The following is a 21,863-nucleotide window of genomic DNA, read 5'->3' on the forward strand; positions in this document are numbered from 1 at the left end:
CTTGAGAATAATTTTCTAACCTAGGGTATATTTGCCACTCTTCATGACAAGAGCGAGCATGTTGTTGATACTTCCATGATGTTGTTTTTTTCTGAAACACTTCACCCCTTCAAGTCTCATACTTGAGGGACTGTGTACATTCCAGTCTTTCCTCTTAAAGCACTTCGCCCCTTTAAGCCTCATGATTGAGGGACTGTGTACATTTCGGTCTCTCCCCCTAAAGCACTTCGCCTCTTTGAACCTCATTCTTGAGGGACTATGTACGTTCTGATCTCTCCCTCTAAAGATCTTCGTTCTTTTGGGCCTCATGATTTAAGGACTATGTACATGATGATCTCATTATGGGTCAAGTATGAACCCATGTATGGAGCAATTGGGTCGGGTTGGAACCCGAGCATAGATTAATTATTAGGCCAAAGCATGCAAGCTGATCAAAGACAAACACATCCCGTTGATGATAGGAACACCTCAATACACGAACATAACTATGAGAGCACATTAAGAGTCATATATGTATGGCCTCAGAGAAAAAAACAAGATATTTGATGTCTAGTTATTCATTGTCCGTAACTAAAGAGAGAGAGAGAGACATGCACCATAAAAAAAATGAATGAACTATAAAAGACTTAGAGAGCCTGATAGACCTTATAAGAACCATCAATCGCCAAAATATGAAATAGACTTTTCATTTTCATTCACACTTATACAAAAACAACGCAACTCCTCTTACTAGTCTACCATCGGTAAAATTATCAAACTAGTGTACTACACGCGTGTGTATTGTTACTGTTTAGAATTAATTCTAATTTTTTGTCCACTTTATAATTCGTAATTCAATGAAATAAAACTCTCTTTTTCATTTGTGTTGTGATTCAAGATATTTCAGCAGTGCTACTAGAACAACAAGTTACACCAAGAAGCACAAAATGACAATGTGTCTAATGGCCGTATTTATATAATTTATATGATATTCTAAGCATCACAAGTTTGGAATAATTTAGGTTTATTCTCCTAAAAATGGATGAAATATTGATATTGCTGTTGTGAATGGTGTATGTTTTTTTATGATGCTCCAAGTCAAAAAATATAGAACCATCATGTGGAATAAACATTATTTATTTATTACTAGAAAATAGTAGTACTAGTATACTATTGTATAATAAATGTGAGAGAAATAGCAGCCACACTTGAGGTATCCTTGGGTTTGAGATAGAGAGGTCCTACCATTTTGAGTGAGTACAAGAAATAGATAAAAGTATGGAGAGATCATAAAGCATTTAGAAGAGAGGCAGGCAGATGCATTTATTATAGATTTCTTATTATAGCTTTTGTTCTCTGTCGCGTAACATCACACACTTCTTCTCAATATAATGTTGTGGTCCATATCAAAACACCGATACTCTTTCTATTGATTGTTCCATAGTTACACCCAACACAACATTGTTTCTACTGCATGCGTATTTAATTTGTATCCATCTCTTTCTCTTTTACTCTTGTACAATTGTTCATAAAAGAGATTATAAGTTTTGGCAGATTTACAAACACCTATGATGTCCCATATAAATATTGTTTTTGGCCATATAAACATGTTTATGGTAATTTTTGTGGTGAAAGTTATTTGTTTGTGGAAAATTTTTTTACCCACCTCCCTATGGGGGTCACCCCCAGCGAAATTCCCAACTTACCCCTGCTTCGGAGATTCATCTCCGAAGTTTTTTTTTTTTGTAGATTTTTATAGATTTCGGAGATGCATTTCCGAAATGCATCAAAATTCATTTATTTTTTACAATCAGGCAAGAAAACCATTACAGGACTCAGACGGTTACCTTCTAAGAAATGTGGTAACACTTTCCTACTTAAAAGCCTACGTAACAAAAATTGGGAAGCTCCACAGCCACGCGCTAATTCCATTTTGTTACTTACAGTACGTAGTACGTATTTTTATTAAAAGAATAAAAAAACTTTTTGAAATTTCGAAGTTCCCTTTTCCTTCTCCCCACCACTCTCAGACGGTTAACTTCTAAACACTTTCCTATTTAAAAGCTTCTCACCCATTTTTCTTTCAAAATATCCCAAATCATTTTCGATCCTAAGTCTTCTTCTTTGCTTTAACGTTTTCTATCTCTTGTTACTGCTTTCATCACAATGTCTCGCCGCGGTGGAGGAAATCATCCCGAAAATCGTCGGAGTCAACCATCTCCTGCACATTCTCAACAATCATCCGTCAATGCTGTAGGATCAGGCCGTGGTGGTGGTGGCCGTGGCTCTTGCGGTTGACGTACCTCCGGTTCTTCTTCCTCCGGACATCCACCTCCTCTGTCATATGCCCCGGCCCCGGTTACCTCTCCTCCGTCTGTTGTTGCAGCTCAGGTTGTTCGTCCATCTGTTTCAGCGCCGTTTGTTCCATATGTCGCAGCGCCGGTTGCTTCCTTGAGTCCGGCTCTGATCTCCATCGAGAGCCTGACTGCCGAAGTTAAACAGAAGGCTACTCTAGAGTCGGCTCCGTCGTCTCAGAAGGCGGTTAGGTTCCCTAACCGACCTGGTTACGGTCAATTGGGAAGGAGAGTCGGCTCCGTCGTCTCAGAAGGCGGTTAGGTTCCATAACCGACCTGGTTACGGTCAATTGGGAAGGAAAATTCAAGTTCGTGCTAATCATTTTCAGTTGCGAGTGGCTGATAAGGATCTACACCACTATGATGTAAGTATAGTTTGCTCATAAGTTTTTTGTTGTTGTTTATTATCTTGGTAAGTTACAATGTGGTATGGATTTCTAGAGGATCAGGACTTTCTAACCTGTTGCAGCGTCTCCTCCATCGTCTTCATCCGATTAAATAAAACGAATCGTTCTTAAACTTCCGAAAATAGGGGTATTGTGGTAAATTCACCAGAGGTGGCCAAGAAGGTTAGGAGGTGGGTGAAGAAATTTTCTTGTTTGTGACTTACAAGCTTTATAAATGAAAAACATACCTATTGTTTTGGGCCGGTCTCATGTACTATGATAAGGAAGATTCAATTTCGTTATCTACATAAATATTATAGAATTTCTTAATCCATCCTATAAGTTAGAAAATAATCCTATGCAAGATCGAAAATATCCCTCATTTTTTGAAAATATATGTTCGAATGCACTTTTTTATTACACGCTAACGAACAAAAATGAATTCAATCTGCAATCAAAATTAAAGTTATTTTGAATATACATCTTCGTAAAATAGTATCAAATAAATTACCGATTGCCCATTCCAGGAAGTTATACAGAGATGTATATCCAAATATTTAAAGCGGGAATTTTAGAAATGTGTCACTTTTGCATATCAGATTATTCCGGAGATACATCTTCGGAAAAGTCAAATGTGTTGTTACTAAAAACAACCTCCTGCATGATCAGATCTCATTTTCATTTTGTTTTCCATAAATCCTCTCCAAAAACCCTTCCATTCTCAATCAAGTTGTTCACTTGAAAACTTCATTCTTGTGTTTCGTCAAATCAAAAAGAATAAAAGAACTTGGAATTTAAGGTAAAGTTCATTTATTTCAACCTCATTGCTTACATTAATCATGTTTTGATGCTGAAAAAAGTTACGCTGTCTCCGAAAGGGTGTCTATGAATTTTCCATAAACTCATTTGGAGATGCATTTTTGGAAACTGTTTGTTCTGATTTTCCAGCAATTTGTTTTCTGTTTTAGATGATTCTTAGTATTTTATGTTTTTTGTTTTCATTAGATATGGTGCATCCCGATGTTTTTCCCAAACCAGTTGTGTCTCGCGATGCTTCACTTATAGTTGTAAAGGAGGTAGATGTTGGCAACCATTTTAGAAATTATTGGTGTTACCTCTACTAAGAAGACTTATTCTGTCAGGTTTGTATTTCTAGAGTGCGAAAAAGAGAAGAATTTTAGTCAGGCTTTAGAGGTATGTCAGGCAATATTGAAGAATCAAGAAGAAATGCCCAAAGTAGTTGTTACCGACCGCGACACTGTTTTGATGAATTCAGTTGCAAAGATATTTCCTACTTCTTATGCATTACTTGGTAGGTATCACATAACAAAGAATGTGAGAAGTCGATTTATAAACCCGAAGTAGGGACAAAACAGATAGAGGGCGTAGATGGAAAGATGGTTAAGACGGACGTCATAGTGGAAAAAATAGTGGATGCATGAAATATTATAATAAATTCTTCTACAAAAGAGTTATATGGCGATGTTGTTATACGATTCAGAAAGTTGTGTGGAAAAGTCCAGATTTAATAAAATGTGTTGAAAGTACAATTTTGGACCAGGTTTAGGAGAAGATTAAATGTGCTTTGACCGATCAGGTTAGACTCTTTGGAAATACAACAACAAACCGAGTTAAGTCTGCCCATGCTACTTTGAAGAATTGGTTGGAAAATATTAAGGGTGATTTGTGTACAGATTGGGATTCTATGAACCAAATGATACAAAACCATCTTAATAAGATACATACATCATTTGATCGTAGCATCATAATGTTGGAACATAGGTTCAAAGACAACACTCTATATTTTCAATTGGTCAACAACATACCTCGATCAACTTCGAATTATATTTTTCACGAAGCCAAAAGAGATGATAATGTAGGTTCCGGTGGCTCAAAATGTGGTTGTACACTTGTGAAAACCTATGATCTCCCATGTGCTTGTGTTATATCTAAAAAGGTGAAACTCTATAGCTCGATACAAATGAGGGAAGTTTGCACTCATTGGAAAAGGCCCAGTTTCGATGATGATGATGATGACAGTGTCATGAAAGACGTTAAATCGAATATCTCTATCCTGACTGAATAAGAAGTAATACAAGAAAGATTTTTGAAATCCGATGACAATATGAAACTCCACATCAAAGAGCAATTAAGGAAGACTGCATATTCGGAGACCACAGACTTGAAATTACTTTCTCAACTGGTAAAAACAAAAGGAGCACCTAAGAAGGTAAAACCTACACCGAATGACAATTCAATGATACAGAGTCCCTCATATTATGAACATGTTGACAAACTTTTTCCCGATTCACCAACTCCTTAATCTTATAAAAATGTTTTCAAAGGAGCCCACATTAGCAAACAACCTCCTTCACCCCTCCACAAAAAATACCATTCATTGAGGAGATGTTGTTTTTTATGCACAAATACATTGAACGAATCATCAAATTCAACTTAGATACATGAAATACATCATGAATATTAGCAAGCAGCCGTGGCAAAGTAATCTGATTGGCCACTTCTTCTATCCTTCCTAAGATTTGGTATGGATCAACAAAACGTGGCGCGATCTTTTGAGACATCAAAGCTCGACCAACACCGATTACTGGGGTAACTCTAAAAAAATGTGATCTCCCTCCTGGAACTCAAGTGCTTTCCTCCTCCTATCCTGATAAATTTTTTGACGACTCCGCGACACTTTCATTCTCTCTTGGATTATCTTGATCTTCTCAGTTGTCTGTTGAACTATCTCAGGTGCAAGCACAACACTCTCGCTTGACTCATACTAACACAAGAAGTTCTACACCTCCTACCATACAACGCCTTTTACGGTGCTATTCCATTACAAGAATGAAAATTGTTGTTGTAGGTAAACTCAATCAACGAAAAGTAGTTATCCTAAGCACCTCATTGTTCTAGCACACAAGCCCTCAGAAAATCGTCTAACAACTGAATGGTTCTCTCCGTTTGAGCGTTCGTCTATGGATGATAAACGAAACTCAACTTTAGCTTAGTACTAAAAGCTTCCTTCAAACTCTCCTAAAACCTTAATGTAAATCTCAGATCTCTATCTGACACAAAACTCGAAGGAATACCAGGCAGTTTCACAATCTCATCAATATACAATTTAGCTAGATTCTACAAAGAATAATTGATGCTCATCGTTATAAAATGAGCCGATTTGGTCAATCTGTCAACAATCACCCAAATGGAATCACATCCCTTCGAAGTCTTCGGTAAACATGTTACAAAATCCATGGAAATATTATCCCATTTCCGTTTCGGAATATTCAACGGTTGCATCAGACCCAGCATCATCTGATGTTCAATATTTGACTTATGGCAAGTCAAACACGCGTACGCAAACTTAACAACATCTTTCTTCATCCTTGACCACCAAAATATCTTCTTCAAATCTTGATACATTTTGATCTCATATGGATGGATACTTAGGTTACCACGATGTCCTTCCTCAAGAATAATCTTCTTGAGTTCTGACACATCTAGAACACAAACTCTATCTCTGAATCTCAAGACACCATTCTCGCTAATCATGAAGTCATCGCCTTCACCTCTATTGATCAACACTAATCGGTTAATCAATCCCAAGTCGATCTTATTTCCTTCTCTAGTCTCATCAATAATATCCCTAGTCAGTTTCAACATACCCAACTTCACACTGATAAGAGTCTCTTCACACACCAAACTCATATCTTTAAATTGCTCAATCAATTCCAACTCCCGTGAACTTTTAACTGTCTAGAAGAATAAGCCGCAACCTAACCATTCCGCGTCAGCACACAATATAAACCCATCTTGACTCATTACAATACACCACAAATAACTCACTTGGGTTCGAAAAAATTAACACTGGAGCAGTCGTCAACTTCTTCTTGAGTTCTTGAGAACTTTCCTAACATTTCACATTCTAAACATAAACTTGGCTCTTTCGAGTCAACTGAGTCAAAGGAAATGTTAATCTTGAAAAACCTTCTATGAACCTCCTGTAATAACCAAACAAACCAAAAAAAAACTTATGATCTCTGTAACAGACTTCAGAGTATTCCAATGTAACAAGACATTAAATTTTGACGGATCAATAACTATCCCTTCGCTATAAATCACATGGCCGAGAAAACTCACTTCTTTTAACTAGAATTCATACTTGAACAACTTGTCATAAAGCTTATTCTCTCTCAGCACCTACAATATAACTCTCAAATGCTCTATATGTTCTTCATCGGACTTAGAATATATCAAGATGTCGTTGATGAGCACAACCATAAACTGCTCTGGATAAGGACAAAAAATTCTATCCGTATACCCCATAAACACGCAAGGCGCATTATACACTCCAAACGACTTCACTGAATACTCATAGTGACCATAACTCGTTCTGAATGTGGTCTTTCAAATATATTTAGGCTTCACACGGATATGATGATATCCCGACCTCAAGTAAATCTTACAAAATACACAAGCACCCACCAATTGATCCATCATATCTTCTATTCTCGGAAGAGGATACTTGTGTTGATAGTAACTTTATTCAGTTGTCTATAGTCAACACACTACCCCATACTGCCGTACTACTTCTTAACAAGTAACATTAGCGCACCCCACAAAGAAACACTTAGTCGAACAAACTTCTTCTCAAGCAAATTTTCCAGTTGTTTCTTTAGTTCACCCAACTCGGAAGCGGACATCCGATACGAAGCCATCGAAATAGAACTAGTACCAGGTGCCAAGTCTATGGGTAATTCAACTTTGCGTTATGGCAGCAAGTCACTGATATCATCAAGGAATATATCAGGAGAATCACACACCACTGACATATCACTAGTCGTCACATCGTTCTCCACTCTCAAAGAAGGGAACATCATAAATACCCGATCATTCTCCCTTAAAGACATCTCAACTTGATCGGGAGACAAGAATTTCGAATCCACATTCTCTTCGAGTTAGGGAAATAACACAGTCGCAATAACACATGCACTCTTGCAAGTAGCAGCACGCTGACACAACTATCCATATCTGCAACACCTCAAAGAAGCTTCTCCCTCACTTGTTTCAATCTCGCTCGTGTAAGCGGTTAGAAAAACAACGAGTACTAGCAGTGTTTCACACATATGTCGCATACCAAGGAACATGCAAAATTATATAAACCTGGTTGGATGGAACAACCAGGTTCTGATACCATTATGTAACACCCTAAACCCAAAAACTTAAATATTAAGCATTACACGAAAATCTAAGGTGTCACCTACGACAATTCTTTAACAATACAAACATTTAACAAACATGCAACAGAAAATATCAACGTCATACAACACTTGTCATCACACACTCACCTTCACTTAGACTATAATTGCGGCAATATTGATCTTATTTCAAATAATAAAATATTGCAACTTAGAACTTTAGTCTCAAACTTCAAATTATAATAAATTGTTTTCAAAATAAAGAGTTACCATATTCAACTTTTAACAACTTCAACATAAACCGAATAAAACATTTATAGTCCAACAAAACATAATAAGCAAACAAACTTTCCCAACCCCAATGTTACAAGATCAGAGCAAGACTTCTAAACAACGATAAAACTAAATAAAGTAACTCCAGGAGCTAACTTCACTTACAGCAGCAAACTCTACTATTGAGTATCTGCAAGATGTCTATAGTGGACAACATCAATGCAAATCGGTGAGAAATAACATTCAATATAAACAGTGTAAGAACGTTAAGGTAGAGAAACATACAACAAGCACACATTCATTATACAATCAAAACAACATGGTCTCACACTCATTCACAACAACTTATGCATATTCTCAACCAATCATCAAAATCATGAATAATCAACGACATATGCTAGAATATATGCAATGTACTCTACAATTGACTAATTATGCATGTGGTACAATTTATGAACACTCAAGTTTATCTCGTTCCTCACTCCCCACCATAGGATCATATCCTCTAGGAACCAGAGCACACCGAAAATTATTTTTAATCACCATATAGAAACGTTCCACTAATCCCACAATAGAATTAGCTACTCGCACTCGATCCCCACCATAGGATTAAGGCTCACCAAAACCGGACCGAAGTCAGTACACCATGATGCATGACTCTTAAAAACATGCATTATCACCAAAAAATTCACCATGCATATATTGTCGTTACATATAACATCAATCGCCTTACGCAACCATTAATAAATGTTATGACAATAAACAAATAACACCAATAATATCAAGCCAACAACTTCATATTAACAAACATTCAATCATGTTAATTCATTATAATATTAACACGTCATTAAAATGACACAATGAATTGTTAAACAATCATATAAGTAATCACAAACATTCCTATAGTAAATACATGACTACTTCTCAACTATTTCACCAACCACTACCATGATGTATTTCTGAGTGTTATCTTTCTAACGCTTCAAACAACGCATCATTTGGACACACGAATCAAAAGTTATGGTATAAAACACCGGGAAATCAAACATGATTCAGTTCAAAAATTTTCAAAAATCATAAAGCATCAATCGATTGACATAAGGTGTCAATCGATTGACATCAAACATGATTCACTACTTCCAGATTAAAAATTGCATTTTAGATTGCATTCAATCTATTGACACAGGATGTCAATCGATTGTTCTGATTCTAAACTCAAAAAATTATAATTTTCAGCACGTACATTAAAATCAATAAATTCCCACTCTCTCCCAAACACTCCCTAACATGTCAAAACAGCTTATTTCGAATTCCTAACATTATAGATCAAATTCCTACTATAATATCATCATACTTTCATCAAATAACATCTAATTTCACCAATTAAACATTACCAACAACACATCAAAACAATCACTCTCACATTCATTATCACAAAGCTCTAAAACTCAAAAACGGTGGAAACTCATTATCACAACCACATCATAATAATAACAACAACTCATATGACAAAATCATGGAAGCCACATGAGAGCAAATACCTCCCATCTCTACCCCATCATGCAATGCACCCATATTAAAATCCCTTTCCCCCTTACCTTGTAATTCTAGAAGAAGAAAAAAATCTCTATGAGGTCTCATTTTTCAAGCCCTAACTTAATTTTCTCTTCAAAAGCTCTTTCTCACCTTTTGCTTCTTTTCTCAAATTACACGTACTAATAAAAACTAGAATAATTTTCTCTTACCTCAATATAAATGTAGGGTTTTCTACACAATTTTTTCCACTTACCTCATTAATCCTCAATTTTTTTAAGGGTTAATAGTCATTTACCCCCCTGTCATATAGGCGAGTTTTGATTTACCCCCTTAAAAAAAAGGTTTTGGATTACCCCCTTATAATTTTAAAATTCTAAGTCTATTGCCCCTTAAGAGGAAAAATTATCCCCCTGTAAATTTTTTTTTTTTGATTTACCCTCCTGGTTTTTACACGCTTAGGGGGTGCCCAAAACTTATAGGAGGGTAATCCAAATCTTTTTTATTAAAGGGGGGTAAATCAAATTTCGCCTCTATGACAGGGGGTAAATGGCTATTAACCTTTTTTTAATTTACACTATTTTCCCAACTCCCTAACTCCTTAATCCCCTATATTTCTGCTAAATCTCCATATTGACCAAATTCAATCATTTTACTATTTTATTTAATTAATTTAAATAAAATAATAAATATTCTAATAATTAATTAACTTCAAATTAATTCTATTCACTTCTAAGTTCTCTCCACACTCACACCTCAAAGACATTTACCCGCAAAACCAAACAATAAGTAAATAAATAACGGAAAAAGGCATTATTAATTTAAACAAAATTATCTAATAAAAACGGGGTGTTAACCATGCCTTTTCATGTCACAAGTCAAAGGAAAAACAATGAAGCATTTCAATAATGGGATTGCATTTAATGCTCACATCCCCATCACATATAGTCTAAACCAAAGCGGCGCATGCTATCCAACTCCCCTATAGACATTCTCAAGGGCCAACCACGATTACTAAAAGACTCCCATGACATTCTGAGAGCCTGACAAGTTTTAGGAGCAACTGTTATATGAAACCCAGCCCAAGGACAAGGCAAGTAAGATCTTCGCCTTGGGCCTCACTTTTTTTATATATATTAGAAGACTCCAAATAAATAGATCTTTAAATATAGACAATTTATTTATAGACCCCCTGGGGTGAGGACCCCTGCCAAAAATTCCAAAATACCCTTTTACTTCGAAGATGCATCTCCAAAAACACCCATTTTCAATTTTCGGAGATGCATCTCTGAAAACACCCTTTGACCAATTTTGGAGATGCATCTCCGAAATATGCTCTAAGTTTTTCTTTTTCTTTACAAAACAATGATTAATCCCATATTTTACATTAATCGACAAAATTGCAAAATAGAATCAGTTAACACGTAAACTATAATAAATACGACTATATTAATCAATGATAGTTGTTCAGATAAGTCAAAAATGTAAAAATATTACAACCCAACAAAATGTCATGAATAAAACATAAATAGGCAACTACTACTGAGTATGTCTAATCCTAACTCCCTGGGACCTACTCTGCCTCCTATACACCGTCACACCGGCCGCGTCACTGACCCTCCTCTCCACAATGGCAACTGCCTCTGAACCGCCCTGCTCAATGATACCTCTGTCTAATGCATCTTGCCCAAGCATCTGTATCCGCTGGCATATCGGCAGGAGATCAGTGGCATGGTCATCCTCGGCCTGCTGGTTCTCCAAGATCTCCTTATGTGCTGGCCTAGGTGGACCTCCGGGAGCATCGAGTGTCATCAAAGGATATGACACCCGATAAAACCAAGTCACATAACCATCCACACAATGCCATCTCTGGGTGGCCACCAAACGCCGATATTCCTCGGGCATTAAATGGTGCGCCCAATCCTTAAATATAGCAGTGAAGCCCACTCGGGTAACGGTGTCGGGAGCAGCCTCCAACGGAGACCTCAGTATCATCTGCACACGTCCTAACTGCCTCATGCACCGCTCCGGTAGATACCTGACCATGGTGTTGGTACCACATGCCAACCATCCAAAATATAATGCGACGCAGTCGAATAGGATAACATTGTCGTAATCAGTGAAAGGCGTCCAATGGATGTTATCGTGAACATTGTGGTTGAGGTACATGCGATATGGGCCCACCTTGTTATTCCCCCTTTGGAGGACGTATCGTGTGGCCCTGGTCATGGCATCATCATACACAAGATCAATGTGGAAGTCGTGGATGCGGGTGGAAGTATGAGATGATCCAGCCCTGAAACACAAATACGATATTATGTTAAAAAAATATGAACCATAATTAAATGTGAAGTAATTAAAAAGAAATGTACCGTAAGGAGTGTGCAAGATCCAATCAACTGTTTGGTCCTCCGGTTGGAGACTTCATTCAGCTTCTGATATAAGTCATGTTGACGTAGGTTAAACTTTTGTCCACAAAGAGTGCAGTGCCTACCAAGAACATGAACCAACACCGCAGAGCGCAACCACAGTGATACTTAGTAAAAAGCCTGTCACCCTTCTGCTCGGACTCCGTTGCCGCCACCAAGTGGTTCACATAAAGATCTTTCAAGCTGGAGAACCGGATATGCGCCCCAGTCGTCGCTCTGCACTCATAATCTGTCATGTTTGGGTCCATACCCAGGTAGTCCACCATCCACTCTATAGCCTCAATCCTCTGTATCCGAGAGTGATCTAGTAACCTCCCTCTGATCGGCAGGTGGAGCAGACAGGCCATGTCGTGTAAAGTGATCGTCAACTCCCTAACAAGAAAGTGGAAAGAAGACGTCTCCTTGTGCCACCGTTCGACAAAATTCCCCTGCATGCCGTGGCTGATGGTACTATATTCGGTCATGCTTAACCTGCCAAGTCCGCTCCCAGCTACAGCGTCATTAAACCACTGAGCCTGTAGTTTAAACAGATCAAATATTTTCTGCACATGGTTCACGGATTTTATGGCCGCCCGTTCCTGTCACAACAAAAACAAAAACAAAATTAGTTAGACCGTTAAGAGAAAGTGGAATAAAAACCTAAATAAAAAAGTTTAAATTATAAAGTGTAATTAAAAAACTACCTCTCCCTCCCAAACACGTCGAGCTACGTGGTCATGGTAGTAAATCAACACAGATGTGTCTGTAGGCCCTCCCGGGTAGCCCTCCTCCTCCGCATCATCCCCACTGTGCTCAGGGTGAACATCGGGTATCACCTCTTCAACTCCCACCTCCTCCTCATCCTTACGTACCTCATCCTCACGGGAAAAAGATGCCCGAGCCAGCCGACTCCTCAATCCAGATGAGGAACCTGTAAGCGCCTCATCCATTTGGACGGGTACTCGTATTCGACCCCGTCCCCGTGTTGCTAATAACTGTGCAGCACGCTCGTGTCGAGTCGATGCCGTCTGGATCGTCCTACCCTGTCTAAGTCGTGTCTGGTTTCCTGACATTTTCCTGAAAAATTGAAACCGGTAAGACGTTGAAACAATTTAGAAAATAAAAAAACAATTCAGACTACATTTCGGAAGTGCATTTCTGAAACTGGTCAGAGGTGATTTCGGAAATGCACTTCCAAAAACACCTGCGATACTCCATTTATGCAGAAACCCAGTTCTTGCCCTAAATGCTTCAAAATCTATTTTTCCTATCTAAACACACTCATTGACATACAGTAACTTAACCCTATAACATTTTGCTAATTTATAAGTGCTCTAACAATATAAACAACCTAGAAATCAAAATAAGAGAACTTACAATTTGTTGATGATTGAAGTTGATGTTGAATGAGACTTTGAATGCTTGTCAATAGGTGGAATGAGTTGTTGAGCAAGTTTCGTTTGTGTAGTAGTTGGAAGAAATGGGTGTTGTGTTGAAAAGTTTGTGTTTTAGGTAGAATGAAAAGAGGGTGATGATGTTTTGAATTAACAGAAAAAAACAGGTGTTTTCGGAGATGCATTTCCGAAAACACTTTTTTTTTTTAAAATAAAAAAATGATTTCGGAGATCACTATCCGAAATCACCCTTTTTGATGTCTTTGGAGACGCACTTTTAAAATATAGGGGCATTTATGGAATTTCGCCGCGGATTTCTAGAAAGGTAAAGAGGTATATAAAGAAATTGTCTAAATATATAAAGCATAGGTGAATCTATCTCATAATCTGAATGATGGCCCAGCGGTAGATTGAGTTTTTGAGGTCTTACATGTTGGTGGGTCAACTCCCACTGCCTACGGTTTTTTACTCTTTTTTTCAATTTTTCCTGTTCTTTAATCTATTTTCATCTGTAAGCACTTTCGTTGAATGAATTGGCAATTGAAGTAACAATATATGGTATAATTATTTATTTTATTTTAAAATTTTATAAATATCTTTCCTAATATATTAAGTTAATGTTAAACTAAATATATATATATATAGCTGTATTTTATTTTTTTAATTAAGCAAATCATGTGTAACTTTGATTTTAATATCTTATATATTTTCATTTGGTTATAAAAAATTCACTAAGATCTTTTATTTTTTTTCACCCAAATAAAAATAAATATTTTGAATGAATAGTTTTGAATTAAATTTATAAAATCATACTCTCTTTTTAATATAGTTTTTAATCTATATAAATATAATAAATAATTATTTTTATTATGTAGTTCAAGAAATCCAAAAAATTATTATATTTAATTCAAACTATTAAGATGATAAAAAATAATATGATATTTTTAATGTTAATTAAGAATTAAATTATTAAAATTAATAAATTTAAAAGATTATAAATCAAGTTTATATTATTCAAAGATTTAATTGAAGAAAATAATAATTAATTCAAACTATTAAGATGATAAAAAAATAATAGGATATATTTTTTAATATTAGTTAATCTTTAAATTAATAAAATTAAAATAGTTAAAAGATTTAATTGAAGAAAATAATAATTCAAAAATTTCATTGATAATTTCTTTTATTTTAAAACAAAAAATTAATACAAATTTTATTAATATATTTTTCCTTTTTAAAAATTTTATTTTAAGTTTTGCCTTAGACCTCCAAATTTACTGGGCCGGCCCTTGATAACATATGTCGATTTAAGATCGACACTGATTAACAACGTCGTTTTAAGTTCGACACGCTTAGTACAAGAAGCACCGTGATCGCAACCTTTAATCCATAATGTCTCATCATCTTAGAGCCCATGAAACTTTGTGTAATTTTCACAATCCTCTCTATTTCTAGTTCCACAATAGAATATTCTCTATCACAACGGTGAAACTTCATTAGCAAATTGAAGAAAGTATTGTTCCCATGGAAATATTATGTCCAAGTCATTTTGAGTGTAACAATGTAAAAAATAAAGAAAATAAGAAAAATAGCGATATCATGAGTCCAAGTAACTGATGATTATTATTGATTAATTAGAAAATAGATTATTGACTAATTAGAAAATAGATTTCTACATTTCATTATCTTAGAGATTGTTTCGTGTCAGCCAAAAATCCAAGGAACCACTGCTCCGCTTCAGACAAAGGTCAAATAACACGTGACTCACTTATTCAATTTGCTCCATCAATTTCAAGGTACAAATACCTTCATAAAGGATTTTCAGGTACATAATCTCTAATTTCCACTCCTATTACGGTTATGTTAAATTCTAAATTGACTTGTGTGTTGGAGTGTTAATCATGCAGGTACCTCCCCTCTGAACTGTCGTATCAGAGATTAGCAATGTCGATTCAAGATCGACACTGATCAACAACGACGATTCAAGATGCACTGTGATCGTAACTTTTGAAGTGTAAAAATTATCTTAAAAAATGTGAAATTTTTTTAAAAAAACACTTCCAAATTCAATTTATATCAACCCAATTAACTAATAACAGTCCTGAACTTATAAACTTTTGTCTCCAGGTTGTCGTCAATCAAGACAATAATTTAAAATAATGGACGAAGATACTTTTATTAGTACTGTGTTTAAGACCATACTTTGTTAACACCTAAACAGATTTTTCTTACTTGTTATAGTCTCCTTTTATTATAATTAAATAAGTAAACTTTTTCCACTTTGGGATATGAGACATGTATTTTAAAAACAGAGATACCACCACCACCACCACCACCACCACCATATACTACTACACATTAAATATAGTATTATTACTTTTTCTAAGATTTTCAAACAAGGCCCACATTTTATTAATTATTTATTATTAAATTTAATCTAATCCCTTTACCTTACTTAAGGTCATAGTAGAGCCACGTAGTTTATTTGTAATAAATATAGTAATAAAAAAGCGGGAAGATAACAAAGATGAAGTGGTAACAAGAGGGTCCAAAAGGATATATATATATATATATATATATATATATATATATATATATATATATATATATATATATATATATAAACAAATATGGAAACAAAAGTAATTAGGGTGTGAAATGTAAATATGGAAAAGTTTTCTTTTAGAATAATTCTCAAACAATGTTTTTATTCTAAATAAATATTATATTAAATATCTTTAGTATTATTTGTGGGGAAGGTTTAATTTGTTTTGTACTTGTGTTTCATTTTATTTTATGTTTTTGTTTTTTTTAATGTGTGTAATTTATGAGGTTGTGAAGGTTCAATGTAGTTGTGGAACTAAACTTTTGTTGTGTGGTTCTGTATTGAGTTTGGCCTAAGCTGAAACAGGAGAGATCCTCTTATGGTGACACTGGTACAAATCTCTTATCCCTCTCTCTCTCTCTCTCTCTCTCTCTCTCTCTCTCTCTGCCACTTTCTCTTTGTCTTCTACATGTTGGTTTCTATCTCTTCATTTATTAATTTTGGTGATTGGGTGGTGGTGGTAAATTCTGATCAATTTGGATAAAGTTTAGTACTTTTTGGAGAAGGGTATGTGTTGTTTTTTATTTTTCTACTAGTGTTCTAGTTTTGAAGTTCAAAATATTGTTTCTTTTAGTTGGGTGTTCTCAATTTCATCTTTGTGCTGCTGAAAGATTTGTTTTTGAATTGCATCTTGATAGTTTTTGTGAATTCAGGTTGATAGCTTTGAAGGAAGTTGTGAATTGTGATCAAGTTTAGTGTTTGAAAGGTGAAAGATTGATCTTGTAATTGAGTTTTTGTTGGGTTTTTTGTGGCCAATGAAATGAGGTTTGAGTTAACATGGTGGTGATGGAGTTGCATGTGTGTGAAAGAAGTTGGAAGAGTTTTGTATTTGTTGGATTTGTTGAGTTTTGTATACATGCAAGTGCAATTACTCTAAGTGGATAAAGATGGAGGATAATTCTGAGAATTCTAGGGCTTTGAATAGTTCTGGAGTTTCAGATAGGAATCAAAGGCAGAACCCTTTTTCCGGCGAGGGATCGGAGGATTCTAGGTTTAGAAAGGAAAGAGATTGGATTCATGGTGGACTACAGCTTGATCTAAATAAAAACCTAGGAGGGTTTTGTGAGGATGAAGTTGAGAATGACCGTTTCTTTTCTTCGGTAGAATGGGATGATATTAGCTTGAGGCAGTGGTTGGATAAACCCGATCGATCGGTTGATTTCTTCGAATGTTTGCATGTGTTTAGACAAATAGTAGAAATTGTTAATGCGGCGCATTGTCAAGGTGTTGTTGTTCATAACGTGAGGCCTTCGTGCTTTGTCATGTCGTCTTTCAACCATATCTCGTTTATTGAATCGGCTTCTTGTTCGGATACTGGTTCGGATTCTTTAGGAGATGGAATGAATGGCGAACAAGGCGGTGAGGCTAAAACTCCGACGTCTCACTGTCCTCGTGATATGATGCATCCGCAGAGTTTAGGTGGTGAAGATTTTTTGCCTGCCAAGAATTCGATGGCTGCTCGGTCTGATTCTAGTTGCATGCTGTCAAGCGCGGTGTATGCAGCTCGCGCGTCGTTAATAGAAGAAACAGAAGAGAATAAAATGAAAGATCGGAGGAAGGATGAAGAAGTGGAAGTAAAGAAGCAATCGTTTCCGATGAAACAAATACTGCAAATGGAGATGACTTGGTACACTAGTCCTGAAGAGGTTTCCGGTACCCCGAGTTCATGTGCTTCCGATGTTTACAGATTGGGGATTCTTTTATTCGAGGTATTCGAGGCTTATAGCTGAATTTGTACAATTATTAAGTTCTTATATTTCAATTCGTTACTTTAAGGTTAAGCCTATTTTGATTGGTTTATTTGAGTTTATTTATTGACATAAGTACTTGTGAGATTTTTCGAGAAAACTTATGGAAAACAACTTATGACATGTTTCGTAAGTTGTTTTCATCTAATTTTCATAAGCTCTCCAGGATAGCTTATGAAAATCGCTTATAACTTACACAAGAACAGTTTGGCTTTATTCTATCTTTTGTTATAGAAATATTCTGTAAGCGCTTAATTAAGCTGTTTATCCAAACACGGTCTTTGTACGTTAGTCTAACTTGCTTGTCCTACATGTGAACAGCTATTCTGTCCGTTGAGCTCGAGAGAAGAGAAAAGTAGAACAATGTCTAGTCTTAGACATAGAGTTCTTCCACCGCAGTTACTTCTAAAATGGCCTAAGGAAGCTTCATTTTGCTTATGGTTACTACATCCGGACCCTAGCAGTCGTCCAACACTAGGGTAATTTATCTTCATCGCATTAATCTTATATATCGAGTATCCATTCGAAAGGATTGTTTTCTTTTTCGTATTACAAGACCGAAGATATATTCTAAACCGTTTATTTTCTTGTGTATCAGTGAGTTGTTGCAGAGTGAGTTCCTTAATGAACAGCGTGACGATATGGAAGAACGTGAAGCAGCAATAGAGATTAGACAAAAGATAGAAGATCAGGAGTTGTTACACGAATTCCTTTCGTTACTTAAACAAAAAAAACAGGAAGTTGCTGAAAAATTGCAACACACTATCGCTTTTCTGTGTTCGGATATTGAAGAAGTGGCCAAGAAACAAACTAGGTTTAAAGAGATTTCCGGTGTTGAACTAGGGAGTGATGAACGTTCAGCATCAACTTTTCCGTCCATGACAGTTATCGATAGCGAAGATTCTGCGTGTTTAGGAACTAGAAAACGAGTCAGACTAGGTGTGCATGTTGATGAAAGCGACGATAACACAGGGAATGATCAGAAAAGTTCTGGAAGTTTTCTTTCAAAAAGTTCACGACTAATGAAAAACTTCAAGAAACTCGAGTCGGCGTACTTTTTAACACGATGCAAACCAACTTATTCCTCGGGGAGACAGGCGGTTAGACATTCATCTATAGCAAATGATGGGAGAGGGTCTGTTGTCATAAATGAACGAAGTAGCATCAATAGCCTGGCCATGAAAGAGAAAGGAAGAGACGGCGCAAGTGGTTGGATAAACCCTTTCCTCGAGGGTTTGTGCAAGTACTTATCTTTCAGTAAGGTCAAGGTAAAAGCTGACCTGAAGCAAGGCGATCTTTTGCATTCGTCCAACCTAGTATGCTCGCTCAGTTTTGATCGCGACGGAGAATTTTTCGCAACCGCCGGTGTGAATAAAAAAATCAAAATATTTGAATGTGATACAATCATAAACGAGGATCGTGATATCCACTATCCGGTAGTAGAGATGGCTTGCAGGTCAAAATTGAGCAGCTTATGTTGGAATACATACATCAAAAGTCAAATTGCTTCTAGTAACTTTGAAGGTGTTGTACAGGTAAGTCAAATTCCGATGATAGGTTGTTTTTGGTTGAACTCCGTGATCGAATTGCGTTTTTAGTAACGGTTTTCTTTTAAACTGTGGTTGTTGTTTTAACGAATGTTGTAACTTGTTATCTTATTCAGTTATGGGATGTTACGAGAAGTCAAGTACTATCTGAAATGAGGGAGCACGAGCGGCGAGTGTGGTCGATTGATTTCTCATCAGCAGATCCAACGATGTTGGCAAGTGGAAGCGACGACGGTTGCGTTAAGCTATGGAGTATCAATCAGGCAAAATTCCATTTTCGCACTTGGTGGATGTCAAGCTTTGAAAACTAAACGTACTGCAGTTATATTGCTTGTTTTGTATATTTTTGTGCCGGATGTATGATGAGTTGTTTCTCTCACCTGGGCTGTTACTGCAGGGAGTTAGTATTGGCACCATCAAAACAAAGGCGAACGTATGCTGTGTTCAGTTTCCTCTCGATTCTGCTCGTTACCTTGCGTTCGGTTCCGCGGATCACCGGATATATTACTACGATCTACGCAACTTGAGAGCGCCGCTTTGTACTTTAGTCGGACATAATAAGACAGTGAGCTACATCAAGTTTGTAGACAATGTCAACCTTGTCTCCGCGTCCACAGACAACACTTTGAAGCTTTGGGATTTGTCTACGTGTACATCTCGAGTTATAGACTCGCCGATTCAATCGTTCACTGGTCACACAAATGTTAAGGTACACAAAAATTAACTTGCAATTTTGCTATACGGGTTAGTATCGTGTCCGTGTCTGTGTCATATATAATCTTGATGATTGATGTTTCTTTTATTGCAGAACTTCGTGGGATTATCGGTATCGGACGGTTATATTGCTACTGGCTCAGAGACAAATGAGGTATATATATTTCGCATGTCCTTTTGTATCATCTTGTTTTTCTTCCTATTTATTTATAAGTACCGACGAAGATAAGTGTTATCTATGTGGAGTAGGTGTTTATATACCACAAGGCCTTCCCTATGCCGGCATTGCAATTCAAGTTTCAGAACACGGATCCGATTTCCGGCCACGAAGTGGACGATGCGGCACAATTTGTCTCCTCGGTTTGTTGGCGCGGTCAGTCGCCAACGTTAATCGCGGCAAACTCGACAGGGAATGTTAAGATTCTGGAGATGGTTTGAGTTAACCTCTACACAACAATCTTAAAATGATTCATAGTTTTGTGTGAGTAAGAGAACTAAGAATATATTCAATTGTTATAATATAGGGGTATACAAGTTCCTTCATTATTACTTGCAAGTTGTAACATAACAAATTTTTGCATTATTATTGTTAGATTATAGCGGAAACAGGTGAAAGAGAAGAGTGAGATTGATAAGGAGAAAAAAAAAAGTGTTGTAGATAAAGTGGCATATGGAAAAATGTAAAAGAGGTCAAAATCTATATGAGATTTTATTATGGTTTTGATCCATATTCAATTTTATATACTTTGTTTTCCTACATGGAAGCTGAAGCTGCTCATTTTAATGTAGAATTCGATGATATTTAGATATAAATGTTGCTTTTTCTCGTGTTAGTTTTCCTCATTACTTCATTTTGAATATTTGTTTTTATCCTTCTCCAAGTATTTAGAACAATAACCCATTTCATTGAAAACTCCTTTTGAAATTTTCTGTTACAGCGGCAGATGTTGGCAGATACAACATGTTAATACTTATGATATTTCAACATCAAAACATGATATCAATCAAGACAAATGTTATGGCATTTGATCTTGATATAGAACACTAACATTCACATGTAACTTTTGCACACAGATAAATCACAAAGTCACAACCAACACAACTTATAAGTTGAGATTGATGTCTTAACATAGACAACAATGTCATAAATCACAAAGTCACAACCAGCGCAACTTATAAGTTGAGATTGATGTCTTAACATAGACAACAATGTCAGGACAAATGACTTAACATCATCTATTGACAGACCACATATTTACCAACCAGAAATAACATATGCAGGAAAATAAATGCAGAATGGTAAATAACACAGAGGAATTGCTAGTCTTGTTCAGTGCAAACAAACCTAATATGGGGGCTACCAAGTCATGAAGGAAATCCACTGTCAGTAATATTAGTTCAAAACTAAATCCCCTCATTTACAACTTCTCGGTTACTCATTATCCAACGCTATTTCTGCCTAGAAGTCGACATCTGGACCTGAGAAATCGCCATCCCACTTCCAATCACCGCAACGATGTTTAACAGTCTGGGTCCTAGTTATTATATCAACTGCCTTTCACCTAACTGAAGATCACACTTCAAATAAACAAATCACAAACTAGTGACAAGGGAAGACCACACTTCCAGTATAATATACTTAGTCTTTCTTCACAATTTCAACTATGAACTAAACTTGATCTTGCTTAAAAACTTTGATCAAGAACAACCATCAACTCTAT

General features: G+C 36.2%; 1 protein-coding gene across 4 annotated transcripts; it reads left to right on the forward strand.

Moving 5' to 3' along the window:
- The first annotated feature begins 16,310 nt into the window (after nucleotides 1–16,310).
- LOC131653466 (protein SPA1-RELATED 4-like) lies at nucleotides 16,311–20,882 on the forward strand. Of its 4 annotated transcripts, XM_058923609.1 has the most exons (9): nucleotides 16,311–16,464; nucleotides 16,787–17,842; nucleotides 18,203–18,360; nucleotides 18,480–19,416; nucleotides 19,545–19,691; nucleotides 19,826–20,137; nucleotides 20,237–20,296; nucleotides 20,392–20,623; nucleotides 20,736–20,882. In XM_058923609.1, the coding sequence occupies exons 2-8, from the start codon at nucleotides 17,021–17,023 to the stop codon at nucleotides 20,578–20,580; spliced, it is 2,625 nt and encodes an 874-aa protein (XP_058779592.1). In that variant the 5' UTR covers nucleotides 16,311–16,464; nucleotides 16,787–17,020; the 3' UTR covers nucleotides 20,581–20,623; nucleotides 20,736–20,882. The 4 variants fall into 4 exon arrangements, with proteins under 4 accessions (XP_058779592.1, XP_058779590.1, XP_058779593.1 ...); XM_058923607.1 differs by having other exon boundaries at nucleotides 20,392–20,882; XM_058923608.1 differs by lacking the exon at nucleotides 16,311–16,464 and adding an exon at nucleotides 16,491–16,640 and having other exon boundaries at nucleotides 20,392–20,882.
- The last annotated feature ends 981 nt before the right edge of the window (nucleotides 20,883–21,863 follow it).

This window comes from Vicia villosa, linkage group LG2 (assembly GCF_029867415.1).
Source record: "Vicia villosa cultivar HV-30 ecotype Madison, WI linkage group LG2, Vvil1.0, whole genome shotgun sequence".
Taxonomy (NCBI): domain Eukaryota; kingdom Viridiplantae; phylum Streptophyta; class Magnoliopsida; order Fabales; family Fabaceae; genus Vicia; species Vicia villosa.

Coding starts and splice junctions, on each gene's coding strand:
- LOC131653466 (XM_058923607.1), top strand. CDS start 17,021: ATGGAGGATAATTCTGAGAATTCTAGGGCTTTGAATAGTTCTGGAGTT. Junction 18,361..18,479: donor AGCAGTCGTCCAACACTAGG/GTAATTTATCTT, acceptor CTTGTGTATCAG/TGAGTTGTTGCAGAGTGAGT. Junction 20,138..20,236: donor CTGGTCACACAAATGTTAAG/GTACACAAAAAT, acceptor CTTTTATTGCAG/AACTTCGTGGGATTATCGGT.